General features: G+C 45.1%; 1 protein-coding gene across 1 annotated transcript; it reads right to left on the bottom strand.

The window, feature by feature from the left end:
• Nucleotides 1-3,039: 3,039 nt before the first annotated feature.
• Nucleotides 3,040-6,537, bottom strand: LOC120849108. Its single transcript, XM_040221228.2, has 2 exons — nt 6,339-6,537; nt 3,040-6,029 (listed from the first exon to the last, which is right to left on the bottom strand). The coding sequence occupies exons 1-2, from the start codon at nt 6,489-6,491 to the stop codon at nt 3,390-3,392; spliced, it is 2,793 nt and encodes a 930-aa protein (XP_040077162.2). The 5' UTR covers nt 6,492-6,537; the 3' UTR covers nt 3,040-3,389.
• Nucleotides 6,538-20,306: the final 13,769 nt, after the last annotated feature.

Here is a 20,306-nt window from a genome sequence, read left to right as displayed (position 1 = left end):
CGTGAAAAATTTTATAAAAATACTTTGTTGTGCAGTGCTTGTGACTAGTTGTGATGAAGTAACGAAGGTATATGCCGGTAGTTTGTCATATATGTATTCGATTATGTATTTATTTTTAAAGTACCTAACATACAGTGTTGTCTTTACTTAACTGGAACGTGTTTTTCTTTTAGAAGAGGGGGAGGCATTTACCTTAGTGCCGTATTCACTGTGCCTTTAGGGGGCTCGGCGAACATTACATGGGAGATCATTGTAGCGATAAGCTGGGTGGGTAAATAACTAAAATCTGCTAATCAAGTTTCCCACGAGCGGGTTTCTAGCTCGTGTTGCAATTATATATTTAAAGTCATTAGACGGTAAATAAATTTGGACGTATTGCTAAAACCCAAAGGGATTTTAGGTATCTAGGTTTTCAGTTTTTTTATGGCCAAAACATAATTGGCTCGTTTGGCCACGGGAATCGCAGTACCGCTATTTCTGCGTAGTTGAATAAAGCAATCACTCGCTAACACATCGTACAAAATAAATAGCGTGTTAATTGCAAACACAATGTTTATAGTGAGAAATAATATTCCGGAGCGCCTCTCGCGGCACAGATCATTTGATAGTGTTTTATCAATATCATTTATGTAATACAATATCGCGAGAAATATATTGTGTAATTAAAAAAATATTTATTATATATTGACAGTGCTACTGACGAACTCTCCACGCCGGTCCACTTGTAAAGACGGATTTGAAGTAATGTCTTGTGATTGTCTTTGTCGCCTCGTGTCCCATGTGTTTGTAGTTGACAAGTGTTTATTTGAATCTACGGTCAGTGCATTCAACCGTACGTTCAGTGCAGTTTCGCTTATTTTGCTCGAATTATTAAATTTGCATTTGTTTTAATTTTCTTCCCTTTAGTTGTGTCTGTGCGCCGCTGTTTTTACTCACATGAACACATATACAGGGTGATCCTCGAATCAGCCGGGACCCCTTCAACCGTCGCCGCGGACCACAGTTTGAGAACCGCTGAACTAAGATGTGCTAAATATCTCGAGTTAATTCCGTGATTTGTCATGTTGCAACTGCTGTTTTAGAGACAATTAATATGGCCGGCTTTATCTTGGCAGTGTACTTTGAAACGAGTTTAAATTTATCCTACTCGGAATTCGTTTTATCGTTTGGAAGAGCAAGGCTGATGAATTTTTACGACTCGTTATAGCATGAATGAACTGGCTTAGAAATAGTTACTGAACAGTGAGAGCGTCTCGTGAATTTGACTATTGGGGAGGGGATCGAAATATAGGGGCCGCTTTGTCTAGATTGTTGTCCACACAGTTGGGTGTTTCTTTTGAGAGCATACACGTGGGTTATGCTCTGCAAGAGCCAGATGGGCTCTGCAAGAGCCTGACGAAGATTAAACTAGGGTGCCTCAATGACCTTCTGTTTAGAGTGATGCCACCCTTTGTAGTACCCGATGCCTACAGCACGCGCTCACGGGGAAAATACAAAGGGATCGACGAAAACAAAATGTCACCATAGCACAGTCAGCGCCCCAGACGCGTGCAGGGACACGCTCTTTCACGCGCTTCTCAACAAAAAATAAATGTAAAAGTGGGAACAAAATGGCCAGATGTCTCCACCCTAAGCAAAGCGCACATGAAGGCACCCTAGATTAAACATTGCGACGGCGAGGGCGCAAGCTCCGTGTCGCCGTACGTGACGACGGACGACGTTCTTTCCCACGAACAACGGCAGTGCCTCTTCAAACCGAGAGTACTGCGCGTGGTTGCCCGACCGATCCTCGCTTCAAACAACGTGCCCATTCGCGGAGCGAGTTTCTTGGCCGTTGCACGCACCTTACGATGGACCGGAACTGGAGCTACAAGTCGTAGCAGCCAATCCAGCGCATATGAACGTACCACGCGCCTCGTGCTTCGTTGTGTCTGTCCTAAAGCTGACGTGCCGCTCACGCGGCATTCGATTGGCTCCGATAGCTCGTAGGGTCCTCTGCGGTCCATCGTAAGGAGAAACGGAACATACCTCAAACCCGGGGAAAAGGAGGGTCGAGGAAGAGAGGTAACGAAGGGGGAAATAAATAAAAACAAAGACACGCAGAGAAAGAATGAGAGAGAGAGTGAGGAGACCCGTCCGCGCGCGTGGAAGACCTGCAGGTGTCTGCGCCCGCGTTTACCCGGCAGGCTTTTGCGGGTTGATTTTGCGGGGAGCAGGCGTTTTTTCTTTTTCTTTTTTGTCTCGCCACCGCGAATAGGGTGCCTTCGTACACATTCCCTTGTGCGGAGTGGCGATATCTCGGCGATTTCACTGCCCGACCTTTTTTTTTATTATTTTTTTTTTTTTTTTTGTTTATGCAGAGTATACGTGCTTTGGCATCTCGGTGCAAGCCCGCAATTTTGGCTATAGACGAGCGCGCGAAGACCGCCCTGTTTACAAACACGGTTTTTGCTTTGCCCACACCGGGTGTGGGCACTGCGGAATCGCAGCGTCTCGTTTTTGAAGAGAAGCCGCCTCTGCGTGGTGCGCCGTACTCAAGGCAGCGCCACCGCAGAGGGACGGCGTCGGAGCAACACCTCCTAGACTATTTCAAGGCCTCCGCAGGCTCCCGTGACGTCATCGAAGTGAGATCGGCCTGGAAGCTGGCTTCACCCACTCGGTCGGGCTTCGTAATGCGAGTCTCTTCGTTCTCGGCGCTGAATTTTCGAGAATGGAACACTGACAATACGTTTTACTTCAGAAAAGCTCGTAGGAATTAATACTTTGGTTCGAGCTAGTTGGTTCATGATTATTTAAAAGGTTAAAAGCGCAAAACAAGGACGTAGAAGAAACGCACACGAAACAGAGTGGCGCTCGATGGACGTTTCAAGTCGTGTTTTGTATTTATTCTTCGAATTCTCACTTCCATGTCGCCTATATCTACGAACATTTAAGGAGTCCAGGACTCGCGCAAGATTTGCGAACATATTAAATAACACAATTAAAAGCAAGAGTCCTGGCGCCCCGATTTTCACAGCCATTATTAAAACATCACAACTGTTTTTCGGGGGTACAGAATTTCACTCTTTATTTTGCAGGAATAAGCAGGAAGAACTTGGGTTTGTGGAAAAAATACAATTTCTCGGGAATAGCTTCCACAAATGAACTGATAGCACATTCATAACCGAAGTTTCAAACAAAAATATTATTACATCAACATTTTCAACAGAACAAAGCAATAAGGAAATCCTCGAAGTTCTAAACAACATACAGCAATGTCCCCAAAAACATTGTTTGCACAAATTGAAGAACAAGAAACAGAAATAAGTCGGAGCACACACACACGAAAAAAACACTTATGTGACAATAATTTCCAGGCAGCAGTCGAAATGATAGCAGACGTTATGCGCTTATGCCTGAAGCGTCTTCAGTTTCCGTTTTGCAGCTTTGGCTTCAGCAAGCATGTTGTTTTCTCGTTTGCACAAGTTATTCAACAAAGTGTTGGCAGCCGCACTTAGTACATAACCCATCACCACGTGAGGTAAATGGCCGTTTTCACAGACGTCCAGATCTTCGTTATACTCAACAAGGGGTGTTGTCAGGTACACAAGCAAATCTTTTTGCTTTTCACAAGAATAAAATTTTAACGCGTACCTTTCGCTGCTCAGTTTTTCCAGCACAATATTCATTGCCAGCACGGCATTTACCACCACGGCCTGCGGGAACTTTAGTTCACCTCTTGTTACACCAGCAATGAGCTCTTCTGCCTCAATTTCAAGAGAGCGGTTGTCAACCACAAGGTTCTCTTTACAGAATGGGCACATCAGCTTTTTCAGCGCAGCATGCGCACAGTACCCAGCCACGTATGTAATAGCTGGGAGCATGTGTTCTTTTTTTTCTACGTCAACTGCTGTCACTTCAACATCAAACTGGTTCACGGCAGCATTCACCGCATCAGTGCGGGCACATAGCGAGATGTCGTCGAACTCGGGAAGCTCAAGAACCTTCTGCAATCTGAGTTTGTGTTCCGACTCGTATATCTGGCGGATCGAGATGTGGTACTGTGCGCCGCTCAATTGTCGGTACCGTCCAAACCTATCTTCAAGGCAGTCAGACTGAAATTTACCAAGAAGGACATACTTGAAGCCGAGTTCTTCAATGCAGTAACGCGACACCTGAACTAAAGCAAGCGATGTGTGACGAAGTGCATTGTGTGTCTCATTCGTGAGGTGGCCTGCATCATGCTTCAGGCTTTTCCAGTAGTCTAGCCACTTGACTACTTTGTTCAGGAAATCAATTTGGGGGCAAGACATTACCGTTATGGGTTCCTGAAGCTTGTCCCGAAGACGCCGACCCTTGTTTGGCGTTTTCACATTTACTATGCACCACCACATAACGATAATGTTAATAAATTCAGCTGTGCCTTTGGCATGCTGCAGTGTTGCAGCCTTGGTGCTTCTAAGTGCTGCAACAGTAAGAATGTTAAAGATCTTCAGGACAAGCTTGACATTCTGTCGCTCCAAACTCGAAGGTTTGAGTGCTTTCAAGCATAAAGTTGGCGCAAGTCGCACTAGCTCATTTCTCTCTCTCTCATGAAGCTCTACCAAGGCATTAAACGAAGCTGTCAGCACATGTGGTTGATCACCAGCAGCATTAATATCGGGAAAAAACATGCACTTGCTGCTGTTTCGCTGGTTGAGCCAGTTATTCCGTACACACTTGAGCACGTGAACAGTATCCAAAATAAAAAACAGGGACCTTGATTGGTCCGAAGGATGTTGGTACACAGTGTTAACCTTCGGAGGTTGGGAAAAAAATGACATAGCTTTGCCATTGATGGAGTTATTGTCTGAAACTACTGCAATAATTCGAAGTCCACTTTTCTCGAGCTCATTTATCAGCTGACGAAGAAATTCATGCAACTGTTTTGCATCTATCTGTGCTACTGGCAGAATATGCACAACATCTTTGCTCGCTGACAAAAGGCTTTGGATCATGAACACATATGCTGTCTTTGCAGCAATTGTACTGTTTGCGGCCATTCCCACTACGGTTCCACCCTTATAGTCGAGGTATGGCTGAAGGTGAATCTCGTCCATGACGAGCGTTACAGTCTTCTCATGCTCGTTCATTGCAGCTACAAGTCTTTTTGCATATGAGAGAAATAAGGTACTTTGTTGCTCTGTACAAGGGTTGACAACGTAAGACGCACAAACACGCCTAATAGTGTCAGGATGGGGCAGTTTGAGCTTTGACGTGCTCCGGATGAACCTATAAGCGTGTGGGGATATTGTAAACACGAGGCTTGAAAACACAAGCAGGTCTGCAGGGTAATTCGGAGACTTGCTTAGAAGCATGTGTACCTGCTGCATTAAGAAGTTCACAATTTCCATTTGCCACTCATGAGGGAAATTTTCTGATGACAGCTCCTCTAGGATTGCCACTGTCTTCTTTAAGACAATTTCTAGTCGCTGCTGATCGTTAGAGGAGTTCTTGGCAAAACCATGCACAACCTCTAAAGCTTTCTCTAGCTCCCTAATGTCGGACACACACATTGGAAAAATGAGAAGACCAACCTTGTCGAGCTGCAGGTCCCCAAAAAACGCTTTCAATGAAAGATCTGCAGAGACCGTCACTGAATAGCGCACAACTGGTGCATCTCGAGGAGCAAAGTTCAAAAAAAGCACTTGCTTGTCAGTGACCAGCTTTGTCCAGAAATCGGCCACCTGGAATTCCTTGAGAGCAGCCACGAGTTCGTCAAAGCTGCTAACGGAATTATTTCTCTGTTCGTCTTCATAAGCTTCGGTGGAGCGCGCCAGTGCTTGCTGCAGGGCCTCCGCTTCAAGCCGAGCGCGCTTTTCTTCAGGACCTTCGCGGGCAGCAGGTGTGTTGCGGGACAGGTATGCAGGGCAGTTGGGGAAGATGCTAGGAGTAGCGCAGGGCTTCAGCCGCCGTAATTGAAGAGGAACTTCAAGCACTCGTCCAGTTTTTTCGTCCGTGTACGTTGTAGTAGTGGCGAAGTCACCCGGAGAAAAGTGCTTTTCACAGACCTGTAGGAAGTGCAAAAATCTCAATATAGGACAGGCGATTCGCGCACAATACCAAGACAATAAAATGGGAAGCGGTAAGTTACACGTCGCAATAATTCTAATGCGCACTTGTATAGACACAAAACTACTTTCTGTAAGTCCTCGTAATCCGTTCGGAACTATACGCGAGAGCTTGAAAACTATTCCCCGCGTCAAGGAAGAAAACGCAGACATCCTAGATGGTAAGGTCAAGAATCATTGCAATACCCCGAACAGCAAGGGAACACGCAACAACCACGAAAATTAAACAGCGGAAGAGGAATTACTCACCACGCTGTACTTCGTTGGCGCGAAGTCTTCGCGAGGTATTGCTTTTGTCCAAGCCGTTCTTCGTTCCGCATCAGAAGGAAAGCGGTAAACCCGCACTTTCGGCCCACTCACATAGTTTGAGTTACAGTTCGGCGCACAACAGCAGCCAGGCATGTCGCGTAACCCGAGAACAAACAAGAACAAAACAGGAAGCAGCACATCAACGCCAGCGGCCAGAAACAAATGCGCCGTTACTACTGTTTATGGTTGCCAGATGTGGCAGTACGCGCCACCAAAATTCGTGCCTTCCACGATACTGCGCTCCACACGTCAACGGAATTAAGTTTCTTACGTAGCAAAAATGTAGGCATGTAAAATATTTCGTACTTAAAAGCGTCGAAAAGAATTTTTTGTTGTTACTAGTTCAATTATTCACGTTTTATAAGAATAGCTTTTTGAAACGTTTTCTAACTATTTGCGCCGGGCCACACATTATACAAAAGCCGTAAGTCGTTCCAAGCCAAGCCCGTTGTTCTCGGATTTGGACCGATCTCACAGTGATGACGTCGGTTTGTGGAAAGGGAACGTTGCGGGGGCCTTGAAATAGTCTAGGAGGTGTTGGTCGGAGCCGCGTGTCGGTGTATACTTCGTTTCACGTCATGTGCGAGCGAAGTCAAAGCTAGAAGCGCGAGCCCAAGGCTCCGAGCGTGCCGGCTTCGCACGTGCGTACGTGCACCACAGGCGCTGTTACAAGCAGCATGCTCGCGCTTGGAGCGTTGGCTTCGCTCGCCCATAAAGTGAAACGAACTAGCCTTCTGATACCATATTCCCTCCCGAAGTTGATTTAGAAACCAAGTGTTTTTTTTTTTAATTGCACCAAAGGTATTACATGAAAAAAAAAAATGACATTAGGATGCTTTTAGTTTTGCCATTAGCTTACCCGACTTGGGCGTCACTAAGCGCAAGGTTGTTTGTAGAATTAGTTGACTAATTAACAGAGATATTTAATTAACATTTTAATTAACACTCTAAGACTTGCAAACAATAAAGTAAACCGATGCAGAAGTCCAAGTGAGTTGGTGGATGTTCATCGTGATCCCAGGTAGTCTAAGTGCCTGCATGCGCGCATATAAAGTCGCATAAAGGTAAGCCATCCGTCCACATTTTCCTCTTCCTTTTGTTTTTTGTTTTTTTTCTTTCTTTCACTAAACTTTTAAGTTGTATGATAAAGCCTCAAAGGCAATACAATGTCTCTGTCAGTTACTACAAAATATCTGTATTCCTGGGCAGAGTCCTGCCTTTTCCGTGCGGATACTTCGAAAGTCTGACTGATTATTGAATTCCTGTTGCCCACGAGGATGACGAAGGAATATGTGCAGAGAAAGACGCTTTTGACGCTTACGAAAAAAAAAAAAAAAGAAAAACGGTTGCAAAACCTTTCCTCGGATCCCTGGAAAAGGTCAAGACCGCTCAAGATTTTACAACTGACAGCCGTCGAATTCGGAGTTGTTCGGATAAATCCGAATTCGCGATAGTTTTACCGGCGAGTGTTTCACGGAGTTTATAGCATTTGTCCGAAAGTTAGAGTCCCTATCTACAACCTAGGTTAGGGCCCACCAGGTCCAATCACAGACCAGTTATAGGCACGTGTGCATTAGCGTGCTTTTCTTATACGCGCGTCGAAGTAATGCATTACGTGACTGGCTCTCGATTGAACCTAACGGGCCGTGGCGTCGGCTGACGACCATCGCAGGACGAGACGAAATCATAGTGCTAAATTCTTCTCGTTGATAAGACTGAATGATGTGAATGAGATGTACTGTACTTTTTGCTTGGTGGATGTTTTAATGATTTCGCGTACATAGAGCTGACTATCATGTCATGATTCGTGTGGCACCGAAATCTGGCTGGTGGATTGCTGAAATCATCACCTCATCAACTCTCCCGGAACCCGCTAGGAACCCACTTGCCAGTATTCGTTAGACCCACTGTGTCCGACCAAATCCGATCAACTGCCTCGCGCTTCGACACCAAGGCGGTTTTCGTTTGCAGCTTCTAGGCGATCTGAACCGATTATTTTATCTATACTTCAAATGGTGCAGGTGTCAGCGATTTGCAGTGTTGTTCAAGATGCTCGACAAAAGTATTTAAGACAACATACTAAATACCCAAGCGAGAAAGTATTTAGAGTAGTATTCAAGTTACTTTTGCGCCAAACTATTCTGAGTAAAGTGCAAATACTTTGAAAAATATTTGAGTTACTTTCGAAGATACTTTATAAGCGCGCGACGAGCTGAAGTTATAACAACTAAATAAAAAAATGGGGGCATCTTGATTATATTAACTTAGCTGAAACGCATATCGTTCGCTGACCTCCTAGTGTACACCTCATTTGTCCCCCTAGACACCTGCAAAGGAGAAAGAAAGAACATTTAGTCTTAGTACTTCCCCTTTGGGGACAAACTTCTTCGTACGCCGGAAAAGGTATTTGAGATACTGAGTAGAAGATACTAAAAAATGTAATTAAGATAGAGTGCTAATTACTCCCAATCGAATGTATCTTCAAGATACCAAAATACCGACAAAAGTATTTTAATTACAGTATCTTGAGTAGAGTATTTAAGACACGTACAAGCCTTGCTATTTGCTTGTTTCAAGCGAACCTCCTGCCGTCATATTGCTGGTGACACAGGAGAAAAGTGGTTTGCCCGCCCTCTTGTTCAACTTACCATAAAATACGCAGTATAATTACGAAAGATTTACATATATCTTTACTGACACGCGTATGTACATGTACAGAAAGCTGGTACACAACTGTTCAGGAAACGCACTGGTCGACACTTTTCAATATTTTAAAAATAAAGGTAAAACAAATAAACAGTGGGCGACACCGGTCCAAAATGTATACCTCGGTAAAAAAAGTTACCGTGTGTCTGTGTTTCCCAAAAGCAATTCGAGAGACAGTTCTGTAAGCTACGGAGGATGCTCGGCGAATGACGAAGCCATTAATGTGTCTAGACTGAAAAATAGTCGCCGAGGGGACACTCAGAGGCATGACACTGCTGTTGTCTGTCCGTCGTAAAGACATCGTTTTTAGAGCGAAACAATAATTCGGATTCGCCATTCGCCGAGCTTCCCCCGCAGATTACAGAGATTGATCCTCTACTCTAGGAAAAGTAGACGCGCAGGAAGTTGTGCGAGGAAAGAAAAAAGGTAGCGAGTGGCGAATATTTGTGATTGCGTGTGCCGGAAAAATATAAAAAGAACCTGAACAATACTTAAAAATTAAAAATCTCGACCAGCCAGCAGACTTCACTGAGGCCTGCATTTTCATTTTCGGAAATTTCGGCAAACTCCAGTCGTGTGGCCTTTAGCCCCATTACTTTTGCAAGTGTGAATCCGTGGGCGTCAAACAACGCCAGGCCGCTTCGTCACCCATAGCCCTATAAAAGCGACGTTCACGGCGCCCACCAGGATACCAGCCAAGGTCGCTGTACCGGGGCCACCCGATGCGTGATACTTGTCCGCCGCCAGCAGGCCTTTTTTCGTCTTTTTTCTCTCGGTCGAGGCAGGGCCGGCATTTGGAGTGGGCGACCTATGCAGTTGCACAGGGCGCCATTCATAGGGGGGCGCCGAAAGGGCCGCCAGGTCATGCAGGGCTCAAACCTCGAGGGGATAAAATCGAAAACAAAAAACCGCATCGCCGTTTGGCATTTCGGCCGCAAAACCAACGACTAAGTTCTTGTTATAATTGGCGTCCATCAACCCGCAGCCACCTGCGGATGTTGTTTTACTACAGACTTTTACTACTGTTTCACTATACTCTCCTCCGTGAGATTCAAAGCGCCATTGAATGAATCATGAACGACTAGGCAAGCGATCACATCCGCACAGCTCTCAAATTACGAGCGGAGCAAAACCTGACTGGTAAAAAGCGATGGAGCCAGCATGCCGCACTCTTAGCGCAACTTACTAAACGGTGGCGCCAAACCCATCGGCGAGCAAATTAGTGTGTCGGAGCGAGTCACGGGACAAAATACTATTGGAACGGAGTTTTGCTCTTAGTTATCACGTGCTTCGCTCAGAGTCTCTGATTGGCTCGCAGAAAACGTAGGCTTCATTCACCCTTTGCCAAGTTATTCTGAGCCAAAGAATGATTTCGCTCAGGAGGTCTGACCGGGGGTAAAATGAACCCGATTCCTCCCGACACTCGAGCTGCGCTTTGGGCAACGCTCGCTGTGGGATCTCTAGCAGTAAGCTAAACGAACCAATGCCCCCTCAGCATCCGGTGAGTCTCTGTGCCCAGAGGCTTCAACCTGACTGAAAATAACATGTGTAAAGAACTTTGGATCCGCAGCTCTTTCTTTTTTTGTGTGTAAGCGACCAGCGACGACTACGGACTTGCAATGCCGATCAGTGTTGCCAACTCAAAATTCAGAAACTCACCACAAGAATCCCGAAAACCGCGAAAAACATATAAATTTATAATGTTGCGCAAGAATGGCCGAATCACAGCAGGCAAGCCTGGTGTCCGACATGAAGCTCTAACTCTTGCAGTTCAGTTTCTCGTTTACATTGTTGTGTGGTACGACATTCTTTTTACAAGTTAATGTTGTAAGCGAGAACATGCAATGCAAATCGAAGAACATCGTAGCAACCACCCAGCTGATGAAAGCATGCAGCGATTGCATCGACAATTATCGCGATGTCGGGTACGAAACTGCAACTGGCAACTGCGAACGGTCTTCCCGAGAGCATGGGAATTGACAGTGCGATGAAACCGGCCCCTCGACTGCGGCGGAAAAAGCGCCAGTACTGTTATGAGTGCCAAGACGAGGTTGATGATGTCGAGACAAAATTCAAGCGAGAGTTCTTCTACGAGATGATTGACACCGTGAGATGTCGATTGAAGAACGCTTCACGCGGATGGAGCAGCACGTGAGCTTCTGGGGGTTCCTTTACGGCCTCACCCGACTTCCCGACAAAGCGGAACTTCTTAAACTTTGCCAATGCCTTGGCCATGCACTGAGAGTCTGAGACACCTAAAAAGTGCAGACATCGACGGTACAGATCTCTGCGAGGAGCTGATCTAACTATGCAGCCTGCTGCCCACTGGATGCAGTGCTCGCCAGGACGTCCTCCAGTTCATTCTGGACAACCATCGTGACAAATTCCCTCGTACGTGGGTGTCATGAGGATCCTCCTCCCTTTGCCAATGTCAATGGCCACCGCTGAGAGGAGTTTCTAAAATTAAAGCTTATTAAGACATACCTAAGATCAACCATGGCAGGTGACAGAATATCGTCATTGGCAATTTCGTCCACTGAAAACAAGATAGCGTCTAGCCTGGATATGTCGCAAGACGTAGCCCAATTTGCGTTGTTGAAAGCTCGGAAGGTTGCCTTCTACGGCATTTGACATGGTTAACTTGTGCTTTTGTTTTCTCTGTCCATTAGACGTTAGCTTGCTATGGGAGACCCACAGCTGAAGTTTGGTTAATCTAAGAAATAAATGATTCTTGAACTTTGAAAACGGTGCCGACAAAGCTTTCAATGCTCGCGAACGTCGTTTGTTTTTAGGACGCGGTTTTCGACTGACAACGACAAAATCGCGACCATTCGCGCTGGGTCACTGTGGCATGTTTGCTTACAACATGATGTTTGGTGCGAGGATAGTATACGTGTGTGTAAGGGGGGGGGGGGCGCCACGGCTGCAGTTTGCACTGAGCGCTTGCTGCTCTAAGGCCGGCCCTGGGTCGAGAAATTTGTGCTGAAAACGAAGAGACATGTAGTGGATGTATTTGGACAGAGCAGGCCTATTCAACTCAGAGTACCGCAAGATTGAACGGCTTATTATGATCATGGTTAATGCTGTTTCATTAGAGGGGCCATGCAACGATTTTGCTACTTTCACCGAATACTGTTCTGAATGAATACTTGAAGTTCATTATGGGCGGAAAGCGTGTGGCAACCCTCCACAGACCTTGCGTATTCGTGCTCGTCGTGCTCTAATAAGTGATCGGTGGGCCATTGTCCGTGGGGTCCTGTGCACCACGTGACCACGCTGGAAAAAACGCACCTTTGGTGGTCGCATGACCACGTGACCATGTCCCGGGGGGGTCATGTGAACATGGTCAGTTGGATCCCGCCCACCACGTGACCAAACTGCGAATAGCGCGCCTATGGTGGTCACATGATCACGTGACCTTGTTGCGTAGGGTCACGTAATTACGCAGCGACGATTAAACTTGTAGCTCATGGCGTTGCGCATGAGAATACTTGCGTGACACTTAGGTCAGTATGGTAGTGCAAAGTGCCCGAAATTCGAACTTAAAATCGCTGCAACGCAACTTTAAACCGCGTGGAAGCAAATTAGTCACGGCTTTCGGTTTTAGCGCACGCTCCAGCCTTTGTTCCTACAATAGGCGAAATAAAAGGCAGTACATTGGGGGATAAGCGAGTGAGGAGAGGACACGTTCATGGTAGCCGGCAGGTAGACCGGCATAACATACTTGTTTGTTGCTGTTGTTAAAAAAACATCTGTATTAAGTCTAATAAAGAAAAAATAGAAAGGGAGAACTATGGGTGGCTACCCCTATTCCGGGTCCCATTAAATTTCTATCGAGGTGCGCGCTGTCCGAGGCAGAACGAAAGTTCTTGTGTTCGTGGCTTTTATTTTCAGCACTGTAATAATACGAATGTTGAGGACCCAAATAAGTCACTAAGATTATCAAAATATTTTTCCTGCTTCTCCTGGCTCATGCAAATGTACTTTACCATTTGCGAAAATCAATGCCGCTATGCTCTAGAATTAATGCGTCAAAAAGTAGGAGTAATTTCGTTAGACTGAACAAAATTACGCGTAAACTCCTCTCAATAGTGTTATGGTAGGTCATATGATAGAGTTAATTAGTATGCCATATGATAGTTGTCCTCTTCTAATTAGCTGCTTAGAACATCTAAGGACCTTGCATTTGCAAGAGACGAGCGATTTTATGGGAAAGGGCAACTCAGAAAGATACAAACTTACGTACACATTCAAGACGACCAAGTCCCGCTCCTTTGTGCACTCTATTGCACGTGGCAGTGCCTTGTTGAATAACCGTACTTCGGGCTCAACTGCCTTCTTTCGGAGTTGCGGTATGAGCTTGTAACAGAACACAAAATGTACTCTTTGCCTGAGCCATAGGAGCAGGTCCCGAAAAGCAAAGTCCAGATGCTAGCTGTGCTTTGCAAAAACGCGCACACCTTTTGAATCATCGGAAAATATGTGATAGCATTTCTCGGTAGAAAGAACACGAAAATATAAAATTTAGCCAAAAGATGTAGATACGTCATGTTTTTCTTTGGGATCTAGTATAAAACTAAAATAGCAAGACCTTGAGATAGTTGCATGATTTTCGTGTTGCACAACGAACTTTGATGTTTGCTTCAAACGACTATTGAAGGTGTCAAAAAAAAAAAAAAAAAGACGGGTTTATTACGGTTATCGAACGCGGTTTTATCCAGGTTCGTTTCAACGAAACGGGTGCGGTACATCGAAGCACGGTTTAGCGAAACTGGATACATTTTATCGAGGCCTCCTTTTGAGAAATGCTGCTTGTAGGCGGCGGCAAGCTAGGCTTCCAAACAGACCGCGCTTTGTGCGGGCACCCCTCGCTATCGCTCGGGAAAAGTTTAATATAAGTTCGAGCGTGGATCGCCAAGGGTTGGTTAGCATGCGGGCGGTCGCCATTTTCTCTAAACGGCGATCCGATCATGCTGTTGTCGCGAAAACGATGTTCGCTAAAACGATCTTCCCTAAACCACACTTCTCCGAAAATCAGCACATTCTTCTCCATAGCTTACAACCATGCTGGGGTGATGCAAGCTCTTCTTCTTTGACCAAAGCTGACCCCCTGTCGCCATTTTGCAGGTTGTTTCCGCCTACGTATACTACCGCAAAATCGAACTTTTTGAGAGGCAACCCGTCAATGTTCTTCTTGAGAGCCTGCACCGTCGCTCCCGAGAAGCTAAAGCTGCACACTTGTATGCACTCATCTAAAAAGCGCGGCAAAGCCATTTCACTGGGCTGCTCCCGAAGATTGCGCCTTTCATCTTCGTCCGGACCTCAGTGAAATCTTCTAAATCTCACTTCTCTGTATACCAAGGTGGGGTCCATATCACATGAGCGAATGACATTTTAGCGAACAGCGACATTTGAGCGAATCGACGTTTTAGCGAGTCGAACGCTAGAGCACGACTTTTGAAAGCAATGGGAGGCACTCACTTGATCGAATGACGTTTTAGCGAACGCCCACGTTTCATCGAACGACACTTTAGCGAATAGTCGGACGCCGCGAAGCGGCGTTTTTGGGTGGGACAAGTGAGTTCATATTTTTGTAATGAGTTGCCGCAGACTGTCGCCGCGAAGCGGCGTAAAGCGCAGCGCGACGGATGGGTTAACGCGCGCCCCCGTTATTCGCTAAAACGACCATTCGCTCAAATGTCGCCATTCGCTAAAATGTCATTCGCTCTTGTGATATAGACCCTGAAAGCAATACACCACAAGCGCACACAAGGAACTGAATAAAGACCCAGGATCGGCTGAGTGAGAAACGGCTAGCTAGACTTTTTTTTGCCTCAAACATATGACTACCGAAGAGTAGCTCCTAAAGTCATTTTTACGGAACGTGCAGATGGTCTTCACCGGAGAAGAAAATTGTGGCGGAGCGCTTATTTGTACGTGTTTTACTTGTTTTGATATCTAGCATTCAACAATGCTGCGGAATGCCACCGCAAAACTAACACCAAACAAAAACTAACCCAAAACAAACGAAAGAGCCAGAACCCGTGCAAACTCCGCGCGAGGTCTTTCCTTTTGTTTTTACTTTGTGCACGCGGCCCAATGCTGCCCGGTGCCGCCAGCTCCGTCCAGACGGACTTTGCGGGCACTGAAAGTGAAGGGAAACAAAAGGAGACAGACGCGCGCGTCTCCAACCGAGAAGAAGGAGGCAGGAGGCTTTGAAGTTGAACTGGTTGAACTTGAGCGCAGACGTCTCTGTCGAAGAGCGGGCCCCGGACGGACGAGTTCACCCCAAGTTGGAGGGGAGGCAGGCGAAACCAAATTCGCGTAACCTGCCGATCGCGGCGGCGGCATTTGTACCCGCAAATGAATGGGCTTGGCAACTTACAGACTCGCAAGACTTCACACTCAATGAACCGATCAAGTTAACCAGTTGCCAGAAAAAGAAAGTGAAATAAAATATTTTGCTACGCGAAAGCGGTAGGTTTTGTACTAACAGCGACAAAGCGTCTTTGCTACGGCTGATCGAACGCCGTTATATCGAGGCTCATCTTAGCGAAAGGGGTCCGGTTTATCGAAGCACGGTTTAGCGAGAGGTGCACGTTTTATCGAGGCCTCCGTTTGAGAACTGCTGTTTCTTGGCGGCGGCAAGCTAAGCTTCTCGCCCCTCACTGTCGCTGGGGGAAAATTTATTATAACCTCAAGCTTGAGCGTGCACTACCAATAGTTCACCGCCAAGGGTTCGGCAATCTAGGCTAATGAACCAGGGGGATATCGGAAACGGCACGCCGGCTGCCGTCATTTTCTCTAAACTGCGATTGGATAAACTGATATCGATAAAACGGCGTTCCCTAAAAGGAGCTTTTCTAAACCGCATGCCTCCGCGACAAAACGGGAATCCGCAGAGGTAAGAGCGGCATCGAAATGCGCACATCTGAGTCCATTTGGACTGTTGGCGTTTTGTCATCGCCAATGGGCGATAGGGTGCAAAAAACCCGTGCCGCGTTTCTTTTTTTTTTTTTACATTTGCCCCCGTTTTTTTGAGGTGTGCGTGTGTTGCTAGAAAAGTATGCCAATTATTGAGATTCTAAAAGCAAACGTCTCGCAAGATGAGGTAATCGGATAACACTAACACTGACATTATATGCCAAAGTGATAACCTGTATCTCCTTAGGTTTACCCCCAAAATTCACAAAACGTCCTAGTACTTACACAAGATAATGACTTCTGAAGGCATTTAGGTGTGTTTTGCTACTTTTTTTTACTTTACGAGCTACCTTGCGGATGTTAGTTTGGAACAATACAGAGGCGTGAACTTCAAAACACCAAGTGATCAAATGACTAATGCCGAACGTATAAATGCCGGAAAATTTGATAGAATTATGTCGTGCTTAAAAAAAAAAAAACTCGTTCGTCCACAGGTAACTTAAATTGATACATAGGGATTTAATTCCCCATGTGTAATTTGTTCGGGAAATTCATAATCTCGCGAAGGGAGTTTTTGTGCAATAAGAAGAATTGTTTTTTTCATTTCCGCAGTTCAGTATCGTAGCTTATCATCATGTATGTCAGCACAAATGACATTCACCAACCAAAACAAAATCACACTTTCTTCGAACGCATTGCTACATATTAAAAAAAAATAATAATAAAAACCAAAAGAGCAAATAATAATAGGCCTCGTGAACAATTATAGCAAACAACGAAGACATTATTTATTTTGTTTAATCTACGCGCTTCGATATACTTTGCACAATTCGGAAGGGGCATCTGGTGTTTCAGATAAGAACGGTCGAACCATATCCGGTGACCATTTTTAATTTTGACTAGAAAAATGCATCTTGCTGCCACAATGCCCAGGAAAACAGAACCGGTCGTTGTTTTCTTTTTTTTTTTCTTTAGGGGGGGGGGGGGGGGGGGGTTGCCTCCAAGAAAAAAAAAGTCAGAAACACTTGGTCAATCTGAAGCGTTGTTTGCGGATTTCGCAACATTGGCATTTCAAGCAACTTTCCTCCAAAATGTGTTGTGACTACTCGCCCAGAAATATTTACCGACAAAGAAAGTATGGGAATGATTGACCCAAATTATTTATCACGAAGTATCGACGTCGTTATTTTGAAATAAGAAATCGCGCAGACGACTGCACAATAAGCCATACAGCTTAAGTTTTAGCTTTTTTTCTCCGCATTTATTCAAGCCAGGATTTTCAAACTTTGTCAGCATGTTGTCCTCTATTTGGCTAATCTTCGTGACAAATATTGTTGTCCTTGTTAGCGGGAAAAGTTCACGAAAAACGGTCAAATAAAGGCATTTTCGTAAATGTGCATAATTTTGAAAATCAATTTAAAAAGAAAGGCCATCTTCGACTTTTTCAAACTCTTCCAAGTTAGCGCCAGTGATATGTACTAACAGGATGTGCAAAAACATGTTGCATTATTTGTGTGTCTTTAAAGTTACAAAGCAAGAAAATCTGGCCAAATGGAGGCTACCGCGGTTGCCATGAATGAGGCCTGTGCGTACGCCTAGTTGACAATTTCATTATTTTTACACAGCGTAAAACTTCTCCCGGGTGGTCAGATTGACAGCACAGAGGTGGAGGGTACTTTTGAAGTGGTGATTCTTGATACGTCTTTTTTTGTCCTTATTATTAGTACAGCAATCGCGAGACGCTAGCCTGTCGCACGCTTCGCAGGGCCCGTTTTCTATAGACCTTTTCATTTCAGTAGTTGCCTGACCGGCGAGTAGAGGGCGCTGGCGCACTCGCCGCCATTAAGTTGCTTCAATTTTGTCGGTTTCGGTTTTAACGTGCACGCGATTGTGATGCTGTTTCATGCCACTTTCGATTAATTTGCGATATAAATTTCTTTCTATTAGCACACAGCGAATGAAACAATAGTATTGAGCCACTTTTCAAACCACCACATTTTAGCCTCGAAACCAAAAAATGGTTTCGAGGCTAATATGCGATCTTTTTTTACGAACACGATGTGCGTCTGATTCCGTTCATCGTTAATTTCGGCCAGGTTCGGCGGTGAACTGCGCTGATGCACAGGGAGGAGTACCATTGTCCACGGCCGTACCCGCGGACACTAATTTCCAGAGGAAAAAAAAATAAAGAGCAGGACAAGCTCCGCCTGCTGCGTGCGTTCGTCGCCTGCCGCCGTGCTTTGACTGTGCGTGCACCGAGCAGTACAAAAGGTAGATAGCTCGCGCTCAAGTCAGATATTGAACTGATCATCTTATATTGCAACAGACTATATTGCATGAGTGCTTAGTGAAAAAGAAGGTCGACAACATGACTAACATTCTGCTGTATCCCTAAGAACAGATGAACTGACAAGTTTACTGTTCGATGTTTGGTATTCGTACACCAACCTTTTCTAACTTCGAGACTGGAAACGTCTTTTATAATGACTAGAAAAGTTTCGTGCAATCACGTAGATAATATAAAGAAAGCAATGTTTTCTCGGCCTGTTTTATTTAAAGAAATTAAAAGCGCTCGAGAAATATTTTGATAGACCAGCCTAGGCTGACTGGAAAATTTCTTTAACTAAAGTACTCATTAACAGCATTTCAAAATATTGGCCTTATGAAATAAACTTTTTGTTGTATGGACATTTGCTTACGATGTTCTCAAGGTATGAGAATGGTAAGATAAGTGAATGCCAGACTTCAAATAAAGTCTGCTATGCATCTTCCGTAAAATCTGCCGAATGAAATAGAACAGCGCAAAGGAAATGATCTCCCATAAGTTTTGCTGAAGTCGAACGCCAGGCGCCACCGAATGGACCTGTGTGAACAGCTGTTCACTGATTTGAAACGGTACGCTTCGCACATTTTGACGTCGCCAGCTACCGAAAGTAACTCCCTATTCGCCGTCAACAACTGGCTGCACTCGGGTGATTTTCATGCAGAAGGATTCTTTTCGGCGTCACATTTTGTGAATCATAGGCACTATCAAGCTGTCTGTGGCAGTTTCTTACGCGGAGAGTCAAACTATCTGTGTTGAAATAAATTAATTGAAACTGCATCATTATATTTAAAAAATGACTTAAGCAACTGAGAAACTATGAACATGGGACCAAGCACGATATACAATTCCGCGGAATTCATAAATAAACCGATAAAGCGAATGCTTAGATCACACACGCGATTAAGAACGTAAAACAGATATAGGTGTGATATTGCGAAGAAACAAGTTGCCTAATGTTAAGGTAAAAAGACGGTGAGAGTGCAGGCGAGCTGGTGGTAGCTAATCATGTCGTATTACACCTGAGACTGCGGTGGAAGAAATCGGAAGAACTTTCAGTAGAAGGAACAGACACAGAGGACGTCTGTTCCTTCTACTGAAAGTTCTTCCGATTTCTTCCACCGCAGTCTCAGGTGTAATACGACATGATTAATGTTAAGGTACCATTATTTCTAGCATAAAAAATAATTCAGAATAAACGTTTGTTCCCGCGTCTTGTCCACAGCATAATCAAAAAAACTGTTTTCGATCTGTTGTAACTACAAAACACCATGCTTTCAGGAAAAACACGTGGCTAATTACGCTGAGTGTTTTTGTTTCCTTCCTTGCCACCAATGCGCACTCATATATATATAATTACATTAGGCTTCCTATTCCAAATGTTCCGCCCTTATTAGTAACCAAACCTCAGTTCTCATAAGTTATTGGTATTTGAACCCTCGAGGCTATCTTCAAGTCATATATGTATTCAATGTGCGCAAGCGCTAACGCTGATTCCTGTTCCTATAAAGCCTTTTTTTTTCACACATATCCCGCACGCCGGCGGTAAAAAAATATTCAAAACGTGTTACGAAATCAACTACAGAAGTTGCGCGCATAATGATGTAATGCAATTGCATGGTAAGTATAAGTATCGGACGACACTTTACGGAGTAAGGCAAGAGACGCGGGGAAACGCGTCGAAAAACACGAATTCAACGCATCCGCCAAGGCGCGGACGGGAGAGCGGATCAACAAGTTGAAGCAACCTAATGGCGGCCGCATCACGTGATTCCAAGATGGCAGCGCCCATGCGGCGGAGGGTGAAAAGGTCTATAGCTGGCGTGTAGCGTCTCTGCGCACGCCACGCAGGGGAAACGATCGGTGCGGCTCCGATAACAGGCGTTCAGGTAACAGGATATAGGGCTCTAACACGATATTGAGCATAGGGCGCCGTACAACGGGGGCACCTTCGC

This window comes from Ixodes scapularis, unplaced genomic scaffold (assembly GCF_016920785.2).
Source record: "Ixodes scapularis isolate PalLabHiFi unplaced genomic scaffold, ASM1692078v2 PGA_scaffold39__5_contigs__length_11793443, whole genome shotgun sequence".
Lineage (NCBI taxonomy): Eukaryota > Metazoa > Arthropoda > Arachnida > Ixodida > Ixodidae > Ixodes > Ixodes scapularis.
This window is presented reverse-complemented; position numbering and strand designations above follow the sequence as displayed.